Source organism: Bacillus rossius (genome assembly GCF_032445375.1).
Source record: "Bacillus rossius redtenbacheri isolate Brsri chromosome 4 unlocalized genomic scaffold, Brsri_v3 Brsri_v3_scf4_2, whole genome shotgun sequence".
Taxonomy (NCBI): Eukaryota; Metazoa; Arthropoda; class Insecta; order Phasmatodea; family Bacillidae; genus Bacillus; species Bacillus rossius.
In genome coordinates, this window is record NW_026962011.1 from 29,219,305 (window position 1) to 29,238,422 (window position 19,118).

The 19,118-nt window shown below is 39.4% G+C and overlaps 1 protein-coding gene across 1 annotated transcript in view; it reads left to right on the forward strand.

Annotated features, from left to right (window-relative positions):
- The window catches only part of LOC134541813 (cytoplasmic polyadenylation element-binding protein 2), a 178,627-nt gene extending 161,223 nt beyond the window's left edge, over positions 1-17,404 (forward strand). The window contains exons 10-11 of the mRNA XM_063385506.1: positions 869-979; positions 12,157-17,404. Of these exons, the coding sequence (XP_063241576.1) occupies positions 869-979; positions 12,157-12,273 (228 nt within the window). The 3' untranslated portion in view covers positions 12,274-17,404. The remainder of the gene's footprint in view (positions 1-868; positions 980-12,156) is intronic.
- The last annotated feature ends 1,714 nt before the right edge of the window (positions 17,405-19,118 follow it).

The following is a 19,118-nucleotide window of genomic DNA, read 5'->3' on the forward strand; positions in this document are numbered from 1 at the left end:
CTTGAAAACACGTGACGGCGGCTCGCGCGACTCAACAGCTGGCAGGTTTTGGATGTCAAACTAACAGTGCCGGGGGGGGGGGGGGGGGCTGGAGGGAGATAAAGCGGCGACCCAGGTGTGCACGGCACTTCTCATGTTACGGCGTGCACCTGCGCGTGACGCGGCCTTGCTAACGTTCGTAACAATACATTACAAATAATTAAGTACAACAAATAGTGAGTATATTTTTTACAATGAACTGAATATATAGTGCAATATTTTACTTTTTTTTTGGTGAAACTTCTTTAGGCGTGATGGGAGTAAAATTTGAAGGCCACATTTTAATGTAACGTTTTCGTGAAACATTGTTGTGAGATGTTTCTGATGTAAAAAGGACAGAGAATAGGTTTCGGATGGTGCAGAGAACATGTCGGGCCACGGGCTCCTTGTGGCGGCATGCGGCTCAGGTTGAACCCTGCCGTGCTGCAGGGATAATTTCTAATATGGTTTGAGGTAGTTGGTTAGTTCACCGCCGCAATCGCCACCATCTCTAGGGCATCGACTTGTGGTGGTCCCTAGCGGACAAGTGTCGAACTCTTCAAGCAACCCTTCCCCCTCCCGCTGAACGACCTTGAGCTGCAGTGAATGATGGATTGGGGGGGCGGGGAATGACAGCGGGCGACAGTGCTGTGCTCTAAAGTGTAAATAACAACTAAGACTATACAGGGCGTTACGGCAGCGCACTGCAGCGGTGAAGTTCCCAAGCTGCTCATCATATGCTCCTGAAAAACGTAGAGTAAATCCTATCCACTCGCGACTTCTATACAGTATATATATTCAAAGGTGTGGGTGAGGTGTGTTGCAAGAGCGTGACCGGTCCTGCTCGCAGGTGGAGGTGAAGCCGTACGTGCTGGATGACCAGATGTGCGACGAATGCCAGGGCCAGCGCTGCGGGGGCAAGTTTGCTCCCTTCTTCTGCGCAAACGTCACCTGCCTTCAGGTGAGCACCACAATCCCCTTAATTCTCATTAGCATTGGAAAATTCCTTCATTTTTACAAAATTCAGGGTGTTTAATTTTATTCATTCTTCAGTAGCCTGTTGAATTCTATGTTTTACTTAGTACGCGGTATGCTCTCTAACAAAAGAAGAGAGTCGTAAAAATCACACAGTTGCTGATTCCTTTGATTACAATGAGTTAGTGTTAGTTCATTCCAAATCCAGAGTCAGTCAATTCCATGTATTCCAAAAGGACCGAAGGCTTCAGAATCCAATGGTTTTTGAATTGACCTTGATTGATTTTTTTATATTGATTTTGTGAGCATTGCCAAAGGCATTTTCTACGCAACGTTAAATAAATATAGTTTAAAAAACTAAAGAAACATGCTTTTAAAGATTATCAAACTAAAAAGTAAAAAATAATTTTAAAATTTAATTTATGACAATAGTATATAAGCAATACTAGTATATATGAGAAAAAAGCTTGAGGCGCTTTGTGCCATATTTTTTGTATATTAAGCGCCCCATGCTTTTTTCTCATTTATACTAGTATTGCTTATATACTTTTGTCATAAATTAAATTTTAAAATTATTTTTTACTTTTTAGTTTGATAATCTTTAAAAGCATGTTTCTTTAGTTTTTTAAACTATATTAATTTTTAACTTTTTAATTTGATATTCTTTAAAAGCATGTTTTTTTAGTTTTTTAAACTATATTTATGTATAACTATCATAGGGAAATGAGTTACCGACACTACCTATTACCATCTGAGATAACTATTTGGAGTTTCAACATCACAAAGAAATGGTAAAGTCTCTCCGAATCATTTACAGTTAGATGTATGGATATAATCTTAGAATTTACCGGAAAAATAAAAATTTTTTTTTCGGCGTGGCCGGGAGTAGAACCCACGATCGCTGAATCTGAAAGCTGACGTCACAGAAGTCGCGCGCCTTAGACCGCTCGGCTAACGAACGTAATGAAATTGGTGGGACATTTTACAGTTATGAGCCACTCACTCTTAGTCGAAAGAGTTACAGACGGACAGACAAACTAACATACAGGTGAAGCTAAAATAAAGCATGTAAAAATACATTTCAGATGGGAAGTTTTTTATGAAGATTTTGAACAAACTTACCATGTATAAAATGATAATATTTAATAAAAATGCATCAGCACATTTTTGTTACCATTGCCAACCTGCGGCTGAATGGAGATTAAAAGGAATGAGTATTAATGAGTGTACAGCATATTGAAAGTGTGTCTGCAGGCCTCTAGATACAGGTCCATGGTGAGATGAGAATGTCCATAAAAGTAAAAAAATAGGCTCATTCCAATGAGACTAATCAAAATAAAATTGAAGGGCACTCATTTTAAATTTTTGCTTCCAAATATTAGTAAAATTTCACATTTTCAATTGTTTGTTTACATTTTCAATCAATAATAAAAAGTTACAGAGCCTTAGTACTACAAAATCTCAAATTGTTAATTCCTGGAAAAATTAAATCAATTAAAAAATAGATGTTTAAATTTAATGACAAAATTTTGTGATGAAATGATTTTTTGGTAACTTCATATTAGAGATGGGTCGGTACTGGTTCTTGGTTCCTACGGTTCTCGGCATTTTAACCGGCACCGAGAACCGCAGCTAAAATGTCGGTGCCGGTACTGTAAAGTGTTTGCACTCCCGGGCTAAGGTTTTTTTTTGATGTGTTATATTTTTACCTGGAAGGTATTTTTATTTGTGTAGAGAATTTAGTTTGTGAAGGTTGGTATGGCCAGATGTGTTTTCTTTTTGTTTTGTTTTTTTTACTCTATGGATAACAATGGTGGATGAGAGTGATGATGAAGCTTAATATGTTTGTATTCCGTGGTGAATAAGAATAAAAAAGGAACTCTACCAACCCAAGGCTCGACTTGAAAGATCCCGAAGCATTACATAATTGGCGCCCGAACAGGGACCTGAGGAATAGCAGTACTCGGGGAACTTAAGCAACGGATAAGAAATTGAAGTCGGCGTGGTGAGTGGAGAAGCGGCGGCGGCTGACCATGAGTTAGAAGGTACACATCCTCCGTGCCGTCATCACGAACATAAAAAGGCGAATTCTGAACTGATACTAAAGTACTTGATACTTTTCAAGTGTATTCGTTTGCCGTTCCTGATACAGGCGTGTATCAGTGACAAAGTATCATGTTGATACTTTTCGACCTACCTCTACCACGAGTACAACAAAAGGAAATGGCGGCTTTTGAAATCGGCAAGCATCGCGGGAGCACTTAACGTGTAATCGACAAGGAATAACAGCAGCAGGAGGACATAAGGTCAGCTCCATCCAACCCCAAACTGTGATAAATGAAGTTAAAGTGTTAATATATTGAAAGGAGGCCCATGACCAGAGTGTGTGTGTTAATTTGTGTGTGCTATTGTTTTTTCTCGTTTTGTTTGGGTACTAAGGTTAAGAAAATTATATCATTGCCGAATACAGGAGGGTAGCAATAATGGCATAGTCACTCCTGCCAGGTTATTTGTGATAGCCTACTACTTAATCAGGTTGTTTACAGTAATTAATTTTATGTTGCAGGCCTGTGTGCCGTTTGAAAGGAAAAACGAAGTATTGAGTAGCATTCAGTTGTAAGGTTATGTAAGTGTAGAGTTCAAAAAAAAAAATATGACACCAATAATTACTAGGGCCGCATCGGCAGCATCAAACTCAGCTGGAGCTGATATGTGTAATAATTATCCTGTAGTAAGTGTGGAGGTAATAAATGAAAACGAGGAGCACGGGGAAGCAAAAAACCAAATGGATGAAACCAAAAGTGACGAGGAGAGTAGTATTACACCTCCGCCACTCGGGGAAGGGACTGTGGACCTAGTGACCTTCATCAGGGGCATGTTTGACGAGCAGAGCAAAAGATTCGATGAGCAAAGTAGGAAATTTGAGGAATTTCGATCAGCAGTGAAAGGTGAGTTTGTGGAGTTTGGGGAAAAGCAGAGGGCGTTTGAGGCTCGCTATGCTAACCGACTCAACAAAATTGAGGACACAATAGGCCTAGTAGGAGTATGGCAAGCTAAGGCAAGTGAACAAATGGAGAGTTTGGGGGCAGAAGTAAGAAAACAGGACGTGGAAACAGATAGATTGGTGCAGCAGGCAACCACACTAGAGTCAGCAATTGCCAATAGTCAGGGGGAAATTGCGCTCATAAGGCATGAGCTAGGAAAGAGTAACTCAGAATTACCCAAAGAACGTAAGATCAGGAAAGAAGGTTTTGCTCAGGTACAGGCGGATGTGAGCACATGGGAACAAAAAATCAACAGCAACCAGACAGAGGTGAATCAACTCAATCTGAGAATTGGAAAATTGGAAGGAGAAAGGTCTGGGGGGTGCAAAGCAGGGGGTAGTTGTCGGAACATGAGATTTACACAGCCGTATCATGACGGGGACATTCCAAAGTTTTCAGGGCAGGACAGAACTCACCCTAGAAAACACTTGGAAAGGCTACATGAATTTTTTTCAGTATATGGATGTTCGGAGGAGGAGCAAGTGATAGTAGCAAAAAGATCCATAGTGGGGGTGGGGGAAAACTGGCTGCGGCTCATTGAAACTCGAATATCACACCTCCAGGATTTCGAAAGAGAATTTACAACGGAATATTGGGGGAAAAGAATACAAGGAATCGATAGGGCAAACTTATACCAGGGGAGATGTATGGCCGGGCAACTTGAGGCTCACCTAAGTAATGTGGTAGAACGAAGCAAGTACTACGACACACCGTTCAGTGAGGAGGAAATTGTAACCTTAGTGTATTCACAGACCCCTGAAAGTGTGCAGGAGGCGTTGGTAGGGAAAGATGTATCAACAGTGGAACAACTGCGGAAGGTGCTGAAGGAACTAGACAGAATTAATGCGAGGAGGGACCAAAGGGGAAGCCCTTGGCACCAACAGAATCAGAGTGGGGGAAGTGGTAGTCAGGACAAGATGAAAGGTGGGTTTCAGGATCAAAATGGAAAATCTCAAGACTGGAACAGTAATAATAACACGAATTATAACCCAAGCTATTCAGGAAACAGGCCTGGCAGAGGGGCATATTTTGGTAACAGCCGATGGCAAGGAAATTGGAGAAACGGGAAAAGCGGTGGCGGATTGGCAGAGGGGGAAGAGCGTAAAGAAGCAGGAACAGGGCAGGGAGAAAGTAGATCGGGGGAAAGCATGGGAGTCGGACAGGTAGGGCATAATAATGACAAACTCAATACTTGCTTGGGAAACGGTGGGGATCGTCAAGCCTAAGCAGCCAGGCCAGGACGATCCAAGGTAAAGGACAGGCAGAAGAGCGGGATGCTGTTCACATGGCTGCAGCAATGTTTACTGACGAGAGGGAATTTTTGTTATCAGAAGAAACACAGACGCCCAACAGCGGACCGGTACCGGAATTGTTATGCCGGATCGGAGACCAGGATATCGCTATCCTTTTCGACTCGGGATCAGAAGTATCAGGCATTTCTGAACAGTTTTTAACAGATTTAAATAAGCATGGGTTCACTTATCCGGTATTGCCGGTGCCACAACTTACCGTGATTGGGGCTACCAGAGGGAAAAGTAAAAAAGTAAACAAACAAATTTTTTTGGATTTTCGACTAGGGGAGGAAATTTACTTTGGCGAATTGCTTAGTTATACCTATGTTAACTAAAGAAGTGATAGTTGGTGTGGATTTTATGCATAGGCATGGTATGATTGTTAATTTCAAGGAGGGAGTGATTTTCATTAGAGGGATTGCGTATGACATGCAGAGAAGTAGCAGGTGTTCAGGGTATAACCCTGAAGTACTGAGGGTGCAATGTGCAGAAGAGGGGGAACGCATGGAGTTGGAGAAATTAGGAGAAACATTAGGAGAAAGCCCTTTGAAGTTACAAACTATCACCCCTATAAGTTGGGAGGAGGAAGTAAGCCAGGTATTGGGGCAATGTGAGATAGGAAGTGAAGAGGAGAGAATGAGATTAGGAAATCTGTTGGTGAACTTCAAGGAGGTTTTCAGAGGTGAACCAGGGTTAACTACTCAGTATGTAGCCAGAATTCCGGTGACTGACAGCACTCCGTTTAAAGGTAGGAGCTACCCTATCCCATGGGCATGTAGAGAAGAGGTGGAAAAGCAAATCAGAGAGATGGAGAGGAATGGTATAATTGAGAGAGGGAACAGCCCTTTTGTTAACCCTTTGGTGTGTGCCAGGAAAAAGGATGGGAGTGTGAGACTGTGTGTCGACTCACGAGGCCTTAAAAGCATTATCGTCCCTGACCGGCAGAGCCCTGTGGAGCCAGACAATTTGTTTGGTGCTTTCTGGGGATGCAAGTACATAAGCACTACAGACCTTGTGAAGGGTTATTGGCAGGTGCCCTTACTTGAAGCGGATAGGAAGTACACTGCGTTTCTGTATAAGGGAAGGTCCTACCAATTCAAGGTATTACCATTTGGTCTGCCAAACAGTGTAGGGGAATTTTGCAGGGCGGTAGATGCATCCTTAGGACCCGAACTAGAATCCAGGGTGTTGACCTACGTAGATGACTTGTTAATTGCAACTGAGAGTTTCGATGAGCACTTAGAAATTTTGGAACAACTGTTGTGTAGGCTAAGGGAAGTAAATGTGACCTTACATTTGGGTAAATCAAAGTTTCTGAGGGAGGAAGTGACCTTTTTGGGGTTTAGATTGAGTGCGGGAGGGATCAGACCAGATCCTGAGAAAGTTAGTTTAATCAAAGAGTTTCCTCGCCCAAAAAACCTCAAGGAGTTGAGGGGGTTTCTAGGACTGTGTAACTTTTACCGCCGTTTTGCAGAGAGGTTTTCAGATGTGGTGGCACCGCTGTTGAGGTTGCTAAGAAAAGATTGGGTGTGGAGGTGGTGTAGTGAATGTGAGGAAAGTTTCAGAAAAGCGAAGGTTTTGTTTGTGGAGAACTGTATAATCCACCATCCGGATTTCAATAGGACTTTCTATCTAAACACTGACGCGTCAGGCTATGGCCTTGGGGCCAAGTGTTTCCAGCGAAATGAGGAGGGAGAGGAACAACTGGTAGCCATGCTCAGCAGGAGTCTAAATACAGCAGAAAGAGCCTATACAGTAACAGAGAGAGAATGTTTAGCAATTGTGTGGAGTTTAGCGAAATTAAGAAACCTAGTGTTAGGCAGCAAGATAATTGTACTGTCAGATCATCACTCTTTGGCTTTCCTACTAACTTGCAAGTTAATGGGGAGCAGACTAACGAGGTGGTGTTTAGCCCTGCAGGAGTACAACCTGGAGATGGTGTATATCTCAGGAAAAGAAAATAGTGATGCAGACTTGCTCAGTAGAACTGTAGTTGAGGAGGGGGAGCTGGTAATGGAGGAAAAACCTAGGGCCGGGCCTATTATGGCACACCTCACTGCAGAACGGGATGATGATTTGATTAAGAGATTCGCTAAGTTAGGAGAGGCTCAGCGAGAAGATGAAACATGGGGTAGCATTATAAGAACGTTGGAAAATGAGGACAAAGATCTCAATGATTCAAAGGTACAGAAGCTGCTGATGTGGTATTGTACAAATGGAAGGGTGCTCTATCGGAGGGATGCGACAGGAAAGTGGAAAGCGTGTGTGCCAAAGGGCTGGGTTAATCAGTTAGTGTGGCATCTCCACCGGTCCATGGGACATTTTGGTGGAAAAAAGGTGTTTTGGTTGGCCAACAACAGTTACTTCTGGCCTAATATGGAGAAGTCAGTCAGGCAAATCATAAGCAGTTGTGATATCTGCCAAAAGGCAAAGTATCCAAATCGAAATTGGGAAGGAAGATGGCAGCCTATTATTCCGTCAGGACCAGATGACCTTGTAGCGGTGGATTTATATGGCCCTTTGCCTAAGTCAAGAGGAGGAGTGCGGTACATTCTGGTAGTGCTAAATGTGTTCACCAAATTTGTGCGTTGTTACCCATTAAAGAAGGCTACAGCAGCTGCTTGTGTCAACAAACTGCTTAATCATTACTGTGTGGAGGTAGGAGTACCTAAAAGAGTTCTGAGTGACCATGGTACTCAGTTCACAGCAGACGTTTGGAGGTGGGAGCTAGCTTGGAAGGGAGTAGATGTAGTCTATAGTTCAGTAAGACACCCTCAGGGGAATCCCAGTGAAAGAGTGATGAGAGAGATTGGGAGACTACTTAGAACCTATTGCCACAACCAACACAGCAGGTGGGCGGAGATGATACCTTTAATGAACAGTTTTTTTAACCAACACGTTCACAGTAGCACAGGCTATGCTCCTAATGAGCTAGTGAGTGGGGAGCCACAGAAAGATAGCTTAGCTTTAAAGTTTGAGTTTCCAGAAGAGGAAAAAACCCAAATAGAGGACAAAATTGAAATAGTCAGACTTAAATTGAAGCATGCGGCGCTGAGGAGGGGAGCCCAACAAAACCTTTGTAATAGCATTTTTAAACTAGGTGACCTAGTTCTTCTCAGAGTCTGTGGGCGGAGTGATTTTTTGCTAAAGGAGACAAAAAAATTGAGTTTGTTGTATGAGGGGCCTTTTAAGCTCATTGGGGAAGCGGGGAAGAATGTTTGGGAACTGGGACACTTGACCGATGGCGGAGGTGCTCGGGGTACATTCAACCAGTCTCTGTTAAAACCTTATATAACTGGGTAAGTGTTGTAACAATCATTGCTACTCTTGTTGTTCAGTTTGTGTGAAGATGTCATGTTAATTTAAGGGAAAGTGTTGTAACAATCATTGCTACTCTTGTTGTTCAGTTTGTGTGAAGATGTCATGTTAATTTAAGGGAAAGTGTTGTAACAATCATTGCTACTCTTGTTGTTCAGTTTGTGTGAAGATGTCATGTTAATTTAAGGGAAAGTGTTGTAACAATCATTGCTACTCTTGTTGTTCAGTTTGTGTGAAGATGTCATGTTAATTTAAGGGAAAGTGTTGTAACAATCATTGCTACTCTTGTTGTTCAGTTTGTGTGAAGATGTCATGTTAATTTAAGGGAAGCGTTGTAGTAATCATTGCCACTCTGGTTGTTCAGTTTGTGTGAGAATGTCATGTTAATTTAGACGGACAGGTTGAAACTTTTGTTGTCATGTATAACAAGACTAGTAGAGATGGCTGGAAGGGAGTGACTACGGCAGGCCTAGATTTTAGTTTCTAGCAATCCAGTGTGTTCAATTTAGAGGTAAACTTCAGGTAAATTTTTAATTTAGTATCATTGTAAAATTGTACGTCAGTTCACCTGGGGGGTTGTAAAGTGTTTGCACTCCCGGGCTAAGGTTTTTTTTTGATGTGTTATATTTTTACCTGGAAGGTATTTTTATTTGTGTAGAGAATTTAGTTTGTGAAGGTTGGTATGGCCAGATGTGTTTTCTTTTTGTTTTGTTTTTTTTACTCTATGGATAACAATGGTGGATGAGAGTGATGATGAAGCTTAATATGTTTGTATTCCGTGGTGAATAAGAATAAAAAAGGAACTCTACCAACCCAAGGCTCGACTTGAAAGATCCCGAAGCATTACAGTACCGGTATCGGCAGTATAGCAAAACCCTTTACGAAAATAGTCCTTTACTAACTTATCTGCAGCATGAAATGGCTCAACTCACATCCAATTCACATATTAATAATTTTTTTGTACTTCTGTGGAATAATATTCATCTCAAACTATAAAATAAATTACACGTGAAAATATTTAATATTCTCGTCACATCTGTAAACAAAGTACGTGTTACAATCAAAACATAACAGTTGATGGTGCCATAGATGTAGTTCATAGATGTGTGCAACTCTATAACGTGCCTCAGCAGAGATGTGAGAACAGAAAGACGCCATGTTTGTTTCAATTTGGTTTTAAAATAGGCAGTTAATTGAGTCGTTGACACGTAAGTATGGGTGACTGGTGTATAAAGAACAATTAAAAGTGCAAATTCCACAGAATATTTGTTTAATAGAATTAATGATTGATTTAAAATTTTCCGTAATAATTATCGGCATTCTAAAATTTTATGCTTCTTGTGCAGTGCTTTGGAGTGTAAGTTTACTGCATCTGCAGCCATCTAGCGGAATGGCTAGTAACTTATCTTTTAGGCAAACGGGATTGCTTTGAAAGTGGCACGTCTTGGTTTTAAGTGTAAATACCGTTGACGAAGATCTCGCGGACACATGATAAAAATATTGTTTTTAAAGTGGTGTATGGATGTTTAGATGTATTTTACGGTCAAACAAAATGCTTGTTGCCACTTGTAAAGTATAATTATTTTGGCCAAATAGAGAAAATTGTGTAAGAAATGGCATCAGAAGTGTGGCAGTAATTTACTGTTGACTGTGCAAACAAACTGAATTAAATGTAGGCAATAATTTAGATGGACAAATTACTATTTTAATTCTTTGAAAGTTAACAATCATTGTATTTATTTCCATTATTGTAATATTTTTTTTTTATTCCTATGTTTTAAAGGAGGGTGTATGTAGATTTCTTGAGGTAATTATGAGATTAATATATGTAGTAAATTTTAGTTTTATTAAATGTTCTCTATATTATTTTGAATTAATTTTTTTATTAATACATATTACATTTGTAATAGGTTGGTGTGTTTACTGTAGCTTGAAAACTATACTAAACCTTTTTATTTGCTTTGATAGCCTCTTTAAAGACTGAAACATTATGCCAATGCATTTCTTTGTAAGCATACAATAAAAAACATTGTGGACAGAACAATACAAATAAATTATTATTTTATAAACAGTAAATTGTTCAAGATATAAGTCTGGATACAGGCTTTTTAGTGTTTTTTTTTGTAGCCAAAACAATAGCTTATTACCTACTTAAAACACCTCATAAATAATGTGTGAATAATATTTATTTTATTGTTTAAGTCAGAACCGAGAACCGATTTTCAAGAACTGGTACCGAACCGAGAACCGGAAAAAAAAAAACAGGAATTGACCCATCACTACTTCGTATGCAAACTGTAAAAACTCTCCCAGAACTAGCTTTTCAAATAAGGCATTTCTGTATTCTCCACAAAAAATATGATCTGGAGTGAATCACTTGCGTGTTGCCCGCAGCCATCCACACGCTTCGGCTCTGGTGCCGTATCCAATTAGTTAGGCCATTAAGATTATGCACAGCTTCCTTCAAGACGTCTGACAGCTTTCTGTCAATCTTTTAATCAATATCGAAGAGGGTCGAGCTAGAGCCATTTGTTGAACTGACATGGAATTGCCCAATAGTAAATGATTAATACAGTAATAGATTTACTTTTCTAAATAATTACCTATGTGAGAGGACATGGGCTAAAAAAAAGAGGCCGCTACAATATACATACTACAAATCATACTATCCCAATTTTGTAAAAAAAAAAAAAAAAAAATCGGTTTTCAAAACATACAAAAAATAAACCCCTGCAATTGTCTAAGTAAAAAAAAAGTTGCAAGAAATACTATGTTAAAAATGATTATAAAATGATTTAATAGGCCTGTATAGTCAGGGTATATGTGTGTTAGTGAGGTGGGATGATAAGCGCGATACTCACTGGTATTTCTAGCACAAGGCTCTGAACTGGCACGCAGTCTTTTCATCGTCCTTAGGACAACTGTGAAATTTTAGTGGTGACCATAACATTATATAGAGGAGAAAGGAAGATAAATGTGTAATGCAAATCCCTTTAAGTGCTTTCAAGAATCTGTACCGGTAGTTTTATGGCTAAAACACACCGTTTAGCCATTTTAAATCTTCTAAAAATACAGTTTAAAAACTTGTCCAAAAACTAATCCAAAATCAAAAAATTCTTTTCTGCCCTCAGCAAATTCCTAAATGCTTTTCGTAAACGCTGTATTTTTCCTGAAGCTCTGCACTCTGTATGTGTGCCTGGGCAGACTGCGCTCTTAAGGTTGGTATTATGTCAAATTTTTTAATTTTTTTTTTTTAATATTTCATACATACCAAAATTTCATACCTAAAAAGGGTATCATTCTTCGGTGATCAAAAAATACACGCTAGAAACAAAATTTCAAATGAAGCTTGTACAAGACAGACCATTGGCTCTTAAATGCTACTGTAGGTATTTGTAATGTATTACACGCTATTCAAACAGCTTGATGAGTTTTTAAACGAAGAACTCGTGCTTCCAGGACAAAGTGTGAATTATGGCTCGTTGAGAGTATGCGTGTGCTTGTTGCAGTATTACTGCGAGCACTGCTGGGCCACAATCCACTCGCGGCCCGGCCGGGAGTTCCACAAGCCGCTGGTGAAGGAAGGGGCGGACCGGCCGAGGGCAGTGCCCTTCCGTTGGTGTTAACGCTGGAGCTCTTAGCCTGCGCGCGGCCCTACACGGCTGCCGCCCTTCACTTTAGATCATTATTGAATAGTAATATATTATATTATATACCTATACATATACAATATGTATCTACACAGTCATCAGATTCTTTTATAAAGTGAAAAAACCAGTTCTTTCAAAAAAAATTTTGTAGTGTACGAGCAAGGAAAGTTGGGTGTCCGACAGCTTTGGTGACACCATCTTGGCCATTTACGATCTCTTGCTGGATGCGAGATCCTGTCGCCAGGCCGCTCGCGTCGTAGCGTCTCTGCCGAGGCTTGTAGGTACTACCTTTCAGCACACATACCTGGCGTGTGACGTAGCTATATGTGTATATTGCATGTGTGTGCGCGAACATGGGCTTTACCGCACTGTTCGATGTCCGTGTTCCCTAGCTGAAACTCTTCGTGTACATAGTTATCGTAATTACTCCTTCGTTGTACGGAATGTCTTTTTCATGACTTTATTTTTTGGGCATCGTTTTTGTATATAAAATAAATTTTTTGTCACGTGCTAGGCGTTTGTCTCGAGGGGAAGGGTTCGACGGGTGGTTTGGCGATGACTCGGGTCTCTACTCTTACACATTCGTGTCCCGAGTCGGTGGAACCGGGTCGATCATCAACTGGGGATGAATGTGTCGGCAGAGACGCTCTGCTAGGTTTCGTTTTTGCATTGTGCACCATTTTATATTGGACGTAAGTATGTGTTGTCTCACTTGGAAGCTATTTTGTCTTTCGCCGTTTTGTTACCTACTGTGTACGTTTTGAGAAAAAATAGCTAATTTTACCCATTTTGAGAAAAAATTTTTATAAATCTTGACACTGGTGACGCCTAAAAGTAATAACAAATTTTTTATCTGCCTTGAAGTTTAGAGGTGGAGACAAGTAATGGAAGCAGTCGAAGCACGTGGAGCAGAGCAACTTGCATGGTGCAGGCTTGGCGTGCCATTCTGTGTTCTTTAGGAATATCGTAAAACCAGCTGGCGTCGACAAACGACAGTCTGACGTATGCGCACGTGGTGAGACAGGGCATGTATCTGCCCACTCGCCACTTTGCGCGATAGGCTAATTACTAGTGCACGCACCTCACCTGTAATATACCGTGGAGTAATATCTTTGCTCATTATTTGCTATCTATAACTTGTGATAATGATTATGGTCTTGGGTGTTGTTTGCATAGCTTTCCATGGTCTTTACTCTCACCATTTCTCTCTTTCTCCACATTTATAATCTCTTTTTTTCACCTACCATTTCCAGTCCGTGTTCTCACCTTCTGCCTACCATCAACTTATCCGTCTCTTCATGCACGGCACACAAGACCCACATTCTTGTACTACTTTGTGTGATAAGAAAAAAAAATTATAATTATGGTAATTAATGTAGGTACATACTTTGCACGAATATGTATAGTCTCTTCAATAGATTTGTATTTTTGAGTGTTGAAAGTTTTTATACAGTTGTTATCTTAGTTAAGGGCGTCGAGGCAAAAGTGGGTGAAGCGTTAAGATGTGACCCGGCAGGTGTATACTTGTTCAGACTTAGGTTATTTGTGTATTTTTTTATTCCTCAAAGTGAAATTTGGTGTACATACAATGGAAGAAATAAGACCATGTGTGCCCTGGGACGCGATGGTAGTCTCCCTAGGAGTAAATTTCCATATCTGTAACTTGTATATATGTAACACGCACCACTTACCTGTTAGCGACCAGGCGAGGTCTAACCTAGTGCTCTTATCTCTTCCTATGCTATGTTTAACTACGCATGCACCTGATCTCCACATACCAAAGATAATGTGTAAAAAAATTTCAATGTATAGTCGCTAATTGTCTGGCAAGCCCCGAGTACCGTATTTTTCGGGCTTATCAGATATTCTTTACAGATTCCTTTTCATCTATGACTTTTGTAATTAATTAATCTGCATTGAAAATGTGCTATCATAAATTGAGTTGAAATGTTCCCCACGTTGTTATCTATTGTAGAGCAAACTGCAGTGCAAATTAAAATCTGTTGTTGGATATTAACATATATAATTATGATGCTGTACCTTAGTTTGGTATGCATACCTTAAAAACAATATTTTTTCCTCTGCCTGTCTGTTTGGATATGCCCGTGCAATCCTGTAACGTGATGTAGCGTAATGTAGTGAGCGATGTGGCACATTGGGTTTGTTTGGTTAGCGCTCTAGTCATTTGTGGGAGGGGGTAGGGGTAGTGTTGGGAGCTTTGGGTCGCGGCGCGATGCTATCTGGTTCCTATCGGCAACTCGGAAACAGACCTAGCCAACTTCTGTAAAAACAATTGTTTATTTTATGAAGATACTGTATAGAGAAAATATTTTATTTGAGTGTCCCCTCTATTAATTTTGTACTGCTTTAAATACAAGGGTCGTAGCAATATTAAGTATAGATTCTGAGTTGGTATTACGAGTCGGTGAATCGTTTGGTTTGGTGACGTCAAACTGATGGTCGCTGGTTCTCATGATATCTGGTGCCATCAATCAGTTAAGGAGAAACTGCTAACAATTTAAAGCAGAGTTACGCCAAGCAAATTTACACTCTAATAGCTTCTAGTTGTAAGTGTTTCAGTAATATTGTATGGGGACGAGGCGTAATATTCCCTGCACTACTTTCTTATGATATGCCGTAGTCGAATGTGTGTTTCAGTTTTTTATCGGATGATGTAGTAGTAATAATGATAATACTGGATGTTATTTTAACAGATGTTTTATTTTGCTAAACTAGTTGTCGTCATTGTTTTGTTTTATTGAGTTTGTTAAGTGTTAGTGTTGTGTTGCCGTAGTCTGCGGGCGGGCAATGTCGCGATGTGATGCTAGTTAATGCCGTAACGCTCCGGGTCGGTGCTTGCTCGCGGCCTATCACGAGCCATGGCTCGTCTTACCTTTTCTACAAATAGGGATCCAGCAATTCACACGTTTAAATAAATAAAGTTGATGTTATGTGATAGTTGTATTTAATACAAAATCTATACGTGATTATTTTGTAGCCTTGGGTAACTTATTTAATATTTAGCACTGTATTTAACTTTTGTAATAAAACTTCATAAAATTGTATACAATATTCCAGTGTGATGATTCCATGTATTCTAATGTGATTATTAATTGGAAACATTAATAGATTTCCATAGATCGTATGTAGAAATATATATGATGTGGCAGTGATGTCATGATATGTAATAATATTTGTGCATACAAACAGCTTTGGAAATGAATTTTTATTGGTATACATAAATTCACATCTGTAAGTAAGTCTGAGAGTGATTGAGAATTTTTTAAAAAGTAGAATTTAATGATTTTGTTTATACACTTGAGGCTTTTTGACACTCAGTCATTCAGAAGGATATTTTTACGAAAGAGAAGTATTTCTAGTGATCAATTCGTGATTCTCCTGTTATTAGTTGTAGACTTTGTGATATAATTATAATAATAACAATGATAATATATTGTTCTGTGCTGTTGAATGTTACTTGAAGGCGGCTCGCACTGTGGACTGCTCTCCGGTGTATTTTGTATAGCAATACCTGTGGAACTAACGTAACATTTGTAACTTTTGTAGATTCACATGAGGGAGGTCACTTTTACAAGTTTATCTTTGTAGAAGTCGACTCACAAGCTACTGCTTCAGTAATCATATTGTAATGCTTAAATTATTTCTTGGATATTCAGTCCTTTGGCCTTAAGAAATGGTAGGTAAAGACAACAAAGCAAGGAAAGGTTTTTTTTGTAAAGATGGCCAAATACCAAAGGTGCTGCATAGCTGATGGAAAATGGGATTCATAAAAAGAATATTTCATAGAAATAGAAGAGCTACATTTTTATCTAAATTAGGTAAGTTTTTGTCTAGTCTGAATTAATAGAAAAAATTCATATAAATTGATTCTTTATTAAACATCATTCACTATAATACACATTTTATAGACCTAATCCCATCCTCTAGAAGTTTTATGGAGATGTTTTGCATATCTTATGTACACAATTCTTACAGCAATTAGAAGATTTTTTGGATTGTAAATTATATAATATATTTTCATATATCACCAATGCAAGAGTAAATTTTATTATAAAAATATGCAAAATTCAGTCTTAAGTGTTTCAAAGCAGGAAGAGGACACAATGGGACATTGCAATGGACAGCAGTCTCATTTAGTATCCGGTAGATTGGGTAGGTTTTATTTGTTGGACCTGTTCGTCATCCAAAACTTCAATGGTGCTTCAGTTTAGATTTTATTAGATGTGGTATATTTTTTTATTTTTTGTATTTTTAAAGTTTGTAAAAAGAGAGATGTTATTAATTTGGAATGTCTTTATGATATTACTTATAAATGGCCGCACGACTGGAGCATATATAAAGACTTATTATTTTTCCCCTTCTTTTAAGTTGTTGTTTCACGTAAAAAGTAGGATTAGCTAATGTGCAGTATTATTGTATTCATACAGAATTAATTAATACCTTACTACTTCATACTGAAATTGTCCCCTTTTCTGGGTATACGTGGAAGTTTTTGTATGTTTTGCAGTGTTTTTATCCTGCAATAATTTTTTACTCTGCAAGGAAGTTTCATCTGGAGTGCATTCGCCCGGGGGGGTCTCTACGCGGTGTCGGGTCCCGTGCAAGGCGCCGCGTTGAGACCGCGCTGTGGCGAAAGGTGGAACGTGAAAGTACCCCTTCATGCCGTAGTGAGTTGTTGGTGAATCAGGGTCTATAGTCGTACCAGCCCTGGCGTTCTTAGCTCTAGGCTGTTTGAATGAATCACTCTTGTATTCTAGTGCACTCTATTTTTAGGTAAAGCACTCGTTAGTATTCTTGTAATGAGAATGGGGTACTTTGTGTGCATTTCAACCACTACCTACTATTTTTATGAATTTTGTACATTTTTCTAATTTTTGTAATACAAGATGTGAGCAACAGGAAGAAGCCATTTCGCCTGTGAGCGGCTTCCTGTGGCTCGGAGAAGCTTATTTGTACCAGGGAAGTGAGTTTTCCTAGTTATATTTGTTGGATATCAAAACTTTTTATGTTTTATAAAATAATTATGAAAAAAAATGTGAAAACTGTGTTTATTTGATAAATATTGGTGTTAATTCTTCATGGCAAATGGAGTTTTGATATTACATACCCTGCCTTTGTATCCAAGCCAGCTCCCGTTCCTGTCTTCTAACATATTGACCTCAAGTGGAAAACACATTTAAATAATACTCAGAATGAGTAACGCATACGCCAGTTAATAAATTTTTTTACAAATGAAAACATTTTTGATGAGATTTTAACACAGGATCTTAAAATATATATATATTTATTGTGGTTTTATCGTAATCCACCATACAATCCTGGCTCTAGTGATCACATGTGTGCATTTCCAGTTATCAGTTCATCCACTTGTTAAACAACCGGAGCTTGGCCAGATGTAGCCATGGCAGTGTTGCTAATGGTGCTGTCATGAAGTAATATTATGAACCATTTCAACTGAGGAATCCATACGTTTGTGCAACTGCTGTATTTCAAGTATGAGTGAAGTATACCTCAAACAGCTGCAGCTGCAACGCCCTGAATGGCGACATTATTAGGAACAACGTAACGTAACTCCATTGTGTTGAAGAAACATTCTTAAGTTAGTCTTGCTTAGCAGCATCAGTGTAAAACTAACCACTTCAAAAACAGCTTCTCAAGCCATCCAGTGCGAGCGAGTTAAATTGCTACTGTCCATACTGATGAAAAATTAATTAGTTTTGGCGTTTCAGTTTAAAAACATCATGTGCAAGAACAGTTGCAGTCGCTAAAAACTGCGTATTATAGATCCACAGTACTATCACATTTGGATATGGTGCTCTCAGCATTGGGAACGCAACATTCTCTTACCCTTAACAAGCTGCTCTAACTCTCAAACTTAGTTGAAAATATACATTGGGTAAAAGTTCATGAATATTCTTTATTACTTTGGGCATACTCATTGTAAACTCGCCTCTGTCAGAGAGTACTGCTGATGGGCTTACAACTGGCTTAGGTGAACGACCGGCTCATGCTTCGTTGTAGGCCAGTAATGAAGAGCAGCAGAGAGCAGCTACCACACACCTGCTCTTTCTGTCGGGTGGAAGACAGCTGGGCTTGCATTGCCAGTTACAAGATACGCACGTAACTGCAGAACAGTATTAAACTGAAATGTGTGTTGTATAGCTAAAATACACTTAATAAACCATGGTTGCTACAGGACTAGAAAACCGGGAAATGTCAGGGAAATTAAAATGGTCAGGGAATTCCGGGAAATGTCAGGGAAAATTCTACGAATTCTGGAAATTTTAAAGTTGCTTATAATTCAAACAAAGCTTTGTTTTGATGCGCTCGTACCGATACCGAACGACTCCGCTAAAAGGCTGCTGCTTAAGGCACACGGCAACTGCAACTTTTTGTTTACTTGGTCTACGATTGTCCGTTGCAATAGGCTGTTACAACCACCCACTATAACTTCTGGCCAATCCGGGCACTCGTTTGTTCACTAGCGAACCCGACCTTCATTTGTTCGTGTTTTGATCCTTTTTAATTTGCCCTTGAGACTTTGTGTTTTGTTCCGTTCCATGCAGTGAGTTACAGAACGGGCATGACGTCGTTTATCTTTTGAAGGCTATTTTCACGTGGAATAAGATGAGTACAAAGCTTATTACGTGAATTTAAAGGCGTTGTTTCAGGTGAAGTTAGTTTTTGATGCGATCATAAGAAAATAAAGTGCATTTTGATAAAGAAGCAATACCAATTCTCATTTTGAAAACTACCAAGCTGATACGAAAACACGTGACTTTTATGTGCGGTTATGTTTT